The 4,923-nt window shown below is 36.6% G+C and overlaps 1 protein-coding gene across 1 annotated transcript in view; it reads right to left on the bottom strand.

Annotated features, from left to right (window-relative positions):
• LOC111870824 (alpha-2-macroglobulin receptor-associated protein) overlaps positions 1–2,798 on the bottom strand; it is a 12,189-nt gene extending 9,391 nt beyond the window's left edge. The window contains exons 1-2 of the mRNA XM_023863393.2: positions 2,529–2,798; positions 521–662 (exon numbers count right to left, since the gene is read on the bottom strand). Coding sequence (XP_023719161.1) covers positions 521–662; positions 2,529–2,717 — 331 coding nt within the window. The 5' untranslated portion in view covers positions 2,718–2,798. The remainder of the gene's footprint in view (positions 1–520; positions 663–2,528) is intronic.
• Positions 2,799–4,923: the final 2,125 nt, after the last annotated feature.

Below are 4,923 nucleotides of genomic sequence, written 5' to 3'. Positions count from 1 at the left end.
ATAACTCAATCAAAACGAAGACAGCACACACACACATACCTAGCAGGCCCAGCAGTATAACACATGCAGTCACAGGAACAAGACGTAGGAAGAATGCTTCGATAGAGGAAGATAGGTGTGACTCGCGTATTGAGATACGACATAAGGATGACAAATCCTGAACAGTTTTAATATTTTTAATATTTGAAATTTATCAATATATATGACGAGTATATATTTTAGTATAAAGACAACAGGGCATGCGATGAAGGAGTTTGACGTACATCGAAAAGCACCTGAAGATGGCACTTTTGTGCTGAAACATGTAGTGCAAGAGAGAAGAGTAAGGTGAATAAATGTATGCACTGTAAGATGGTTAGAATAAATCATGGACATAAATCAGTGCAACAGGATGCTAAAATATAACATTCAGAATCATTTAAATGTTACAAACTTAAAATGACTAGCTTATCTGTGTAGGTCTAATCTTGGAATGACACTTCAGAAAACTTCAATTCTGAGACACAACTGTGGCGCTTACCAGTTAACTTCTTGCGAAGTTCTGCTTCTTTCAGTCCATCTTTGTCTAAACCCTCAGCCTTTAGCCTCTTCCATGTCACTTCCTCTTTATCATGAATCTTCAATTCACTGAACAAAGATTTCAATTTTGGTTCTGTTAACCTCTGTGGAAGAAATTTATCATATTAAAGACAAGCAGCACTAGAAGTGCTGCCTACTACCAAAATTGTATGCAGACACATATATAGTAATTCCTATGCACACTGACGTGAACTAGACTGAATGATAGGCTCTGGTATTAGAAATATTTAACCTCTGGACTCTATTGCCACATAATTTGTATTACTACATATATTGCTACTTATTTCATTTTGGATTTCTTAAAAATGGTTCATCAACTACATGGGTATTACAGCATCAAATGTCAGGACAAGTATAAATGAGCCCCATTTCAAGAATGTGTGTGGAGGAACTGAAAAAAAATCATGATACCACAGTCATGATGGCCAGACTGAGCCAAAATTTATGCTGTGATTTCCCAAATACAAAACACAAATACTAACTGCTGCACTATAACATTTGATTTTAAATACCAAAACTTGAAGTCATGTTTTTCACAGAATCAACATGCCACCAAACCTATAAACATGTTTCTTAAAAATCAAGAAAGCATTCCATACTTGGTGAAATGAAGGTTAATAATGGCTTCCTAATTATATCTTTATTTTCTGAGGGAAAACTGCAATAACTTTGAAGAACCTAAAAAGTGTCTTACATTTAGAATAATTAAAGTTCCCTTTGTTTGGTACACTTCATTATAGTGTCCGACACCACTTTTAATTTTAAACAAATTTAAGATCACTTTTTTTTTTCAGATTATCTTCAGCTCACTGTCCAATAAAGTGTTCAGAATATAAAATCATACTCCCATTGTTTTCTATAAATTTTTGTTTGAAATAGGCTTTGATACCGCCAACATTAAGGACAGACATGTTGCAGGAGAAATTATTTCAGATAAAATGGTAAAATTGTGAACAGATCCAAACATTTGCTACAAGCAAGAAAAAAATATTTTTCTGAGTATGAACAATCTAGTGACTATTCTAAATGGGGTAGGCTTTCCATCACTTTACATTTAATGCAGTTTCTGTAGCAACTTGTAGGACAAGGCAAGATGGCTCAGTTTGATGTTGAAATGATGAATTTGCTAAAAGAAAAGCCACCATTTTCCCATAAAGAGCCCAGAATTGTAAGGGCAGTCTAATAATTACCATATAACAACAATCCCAAATTTGATCCCAACCTTACAAATTAGTCTGTAAGATGATGAAACAAACTGATGACTGCAGCACAACTAACTCCATAAATGTTACATTTATTAAATGTGCCTAACACAATAGGAAGTATCTGATCATTCTCATTTTATCCAATAACAGAAAGTTAATAAAGATGCCACAGGCTCCAAATTTCTACTGACGAATCTGTTCTCCAATGACGATAAATAGTTCAAGTACACCAAAGTTGCTGTCACAGACTTCAATTACAGTTGCTCCCACATACACTAATTTTGACAGTATCATCAAATATTATTTTCATGAAAGCTTAGAATATTTGGTAAAGTATGTGTTAATATAATAACCGTACGAATATCCCGAATCCGGTAACAAAGGGCATATGGGAATTACATTTTTTTTTTTTTTTTTTGTAATGGAGAAATCTTGATGGTGGGAGAGCAATATTAAAACGGACCTTAAAATAAGATGCGATGGTCTGGAGAAATCTGGCTCGGGTTAGGGACCAGTGACGGGTTCTTTTGAACACGGTAATGAACCTGAGGACTACGCGAGATGTTGGGAAATTCTGGAGTAGCTGAGCAATTGCTGACTTCTCGAGATGGACTCAGATCCATGTGGTCAGTTCGTTAAAAGGGTAATATTGATTTTTCCATAAATGAGTAGAAATACTTGCCAGCAATACCATTCCATATACACCAAACTTAAAATAATATATATCATTATATTTCCCCTTACTAGTTGTGCCTTTGACCATAGCACATTTATCTTCGCCATTCGAAATGGTTTTTCCAAGTTTCTAAAATTTAAGGAAGGTTCTTTCGTGACATCTGGATTTGCATTTGCTTCTGCGGAATATTTATTCAAACCTTCTCCCGACTTAATTAGAAATACAGCAAATATCGCGATAACCGTCACACTGCACATCTTAACCTCACTATTGTTATTAAGTCACACCCGGTCACAACCGTCACAACTGTTGACGAGCAGGTGTCTGAACAGTCTGAACTGTGAAAACTAATGTCTGGTTACAAGTGGTTCAGATCGCAGTTTAAGCCGAGTGTACGTCACCAAAACCGAATTGTTCAATTGATAGAGGTTACAATGTAAAAGCAACGCTAGATGGGTGCTATGAAATTTTGTTTCGACAGGAGAATGTGACTTTTGAACGTCATTCTTTTCATTCTGATTTTAGTAGGAGTGGAATGACAAACGGTTGCAACGGACAGAACTTTGTATCGAATTAGATCAAGTCTTTATCACAGAGTGCGCTACTGACGCTCGGTAACGTTCTACACTTGTAGTTTGTAGGTGCCCGTTTTGAATCTTGACTGATCATGACCGATATTGACTGATGTGCAGCCTATCATGACCGAGAATTTCCGTGGTTTTCATCAGTCCATCCAGGGAAATGCCAGGATTGTATCTCGATTAGGCATCTTCTTTCCAGATCTTTCCAATGGATTATTGACCAGTCATTCTACCGTTCAATGCTAAGTAGCTTGAGACACTGTCTACGCCATAAAAGAAATCACTTAACAACCAGTCGTTTCTTTATTATGACAACATGGATCAAAACAAATCACCTCCCCTTGAAGAAGGCGACAGAAAGGTTATCCGGAACGTCAGCAATGCAGCAATGCATCATCCTCAAAAACTACAACTTGAATGTCCTCCAATAAAGATTTATGACACAGTTATCAACTACACAGATCACTCAAAATTTCTGGGAGTCTGGCTAGATAAGCATCTAAGATGGACTATGCTACGCAAAAGCTAGCGAACAACTTACGTAAAGTATGTTTTGGCCTAAGGGTAGTTAGAAGAGTAACTGGACTAGAGAATGTCTGCACGTTATATTATGCTCATTTCCAATCTTTGTTATCATATGGACTGATATTGTGGGGCAACTCGGTAAATGCAAAATTGATCTTTAAATTACAGAAAAGAGCTATAAGAACTATGACCCAGGTCCCAAAAACGACTAGTTGTAAACAAATTTTCAAATCATTACATATATTACCTCTACCATCTTTGAACATATATGAAACTCTAATATACATAAAATCCAATTCAAATGAATTCACAACCAACTCAGGATTACACTTGTACAACACAAGGAAAAAAGATGACTTGCACATCGTCCCATGTAATACAAGTCTATGCAAGAACAACTTTAACAACGTAGGACTTCGACTGCTAAATCATCTGCCACTATATATTAAAGAGATACAGGTACTATATAAGTTCAAAAGCGCTTTGAAAACTTACCTACTCGATCATTGTTTTTATAAAGTGGATGAGTTTCTCTCGTGTGAGACAAACACTGATCAATTATAACCACATAATTCATGAATAATCAGTTTTGGGAATCCTTACTGCACAGTTTTCCTTTCTTTCTTCCAGCAACCAAGGTAACACAGTTGGAGATATACCTAAATGGGCTATTCTGGAGAGACTGCAGATGCCAAGAAGCTGCACCAAGAAGGGAGAACAGATGTAATGAGATGCTGCAGTGTAGAGTCTACAGTGAAATGTCATACCAATGCTATCACCAAATTCACCAGTATTATCTCAAAGGCTGCACCATAGCTTAAGCAGTTAGTCGCTGGCTTCTCACCGCTGAGGTCTACTCAAATGGGATTTGTGATGGACAAAATGATGCTGGGGCAGGTTTTCCCCAAGTACTTTGGTTTCCCCTGCCAATCCTCATTCCATCAAATTCTCCATAAACATTATCACCAGTACAGGTACAATAGGACATATGGAAGCCGACGTGCCGAGGGGACCTAACATGGATTCCACCTCACACTATGTGAAATCTTAACTATTGTAATCTACTGTAATCTATTGTAAACAATTTTAAGTATGTTATATTTTAGCGTCCTGTTGCACTGATTTAAGTCCATGATTTATTTAATCCGTCTTGCAGTGCATACACTCATTTATCTCCTTCTCTCCCTCGCACTACATGTTTCGGCATAATAATGCCATCTTCAGGTGCTTACTTATCCACGTCAAACCAGTTCATTGCATGCCATGTTCACACATTAAAATAACTAAAATATGTATCTATCATATACATTGTCAAACGTTAAAAATATTAAAATTGTTCAGGATACCACATCGCTAC

This window comes from Cryptotermes secundus, unplaced genomic scaffold, assembly GCF_002891405.2.
Source record: "Cryptotermes secundus unplaced genomic scaffold, Csec_1.0 scaffold596, whole genome shotgun sequence".
NCBI classification, from domain to species: Eukaryota; Metazoa; Arthropoda; class Insecta; order Blattodea; family Kalotermitidae; genus Cryptotermes; species Cryptotermes secundus.
This window is presented reverse-complemented; position numbering and strand designations above follow the sequence as displayed.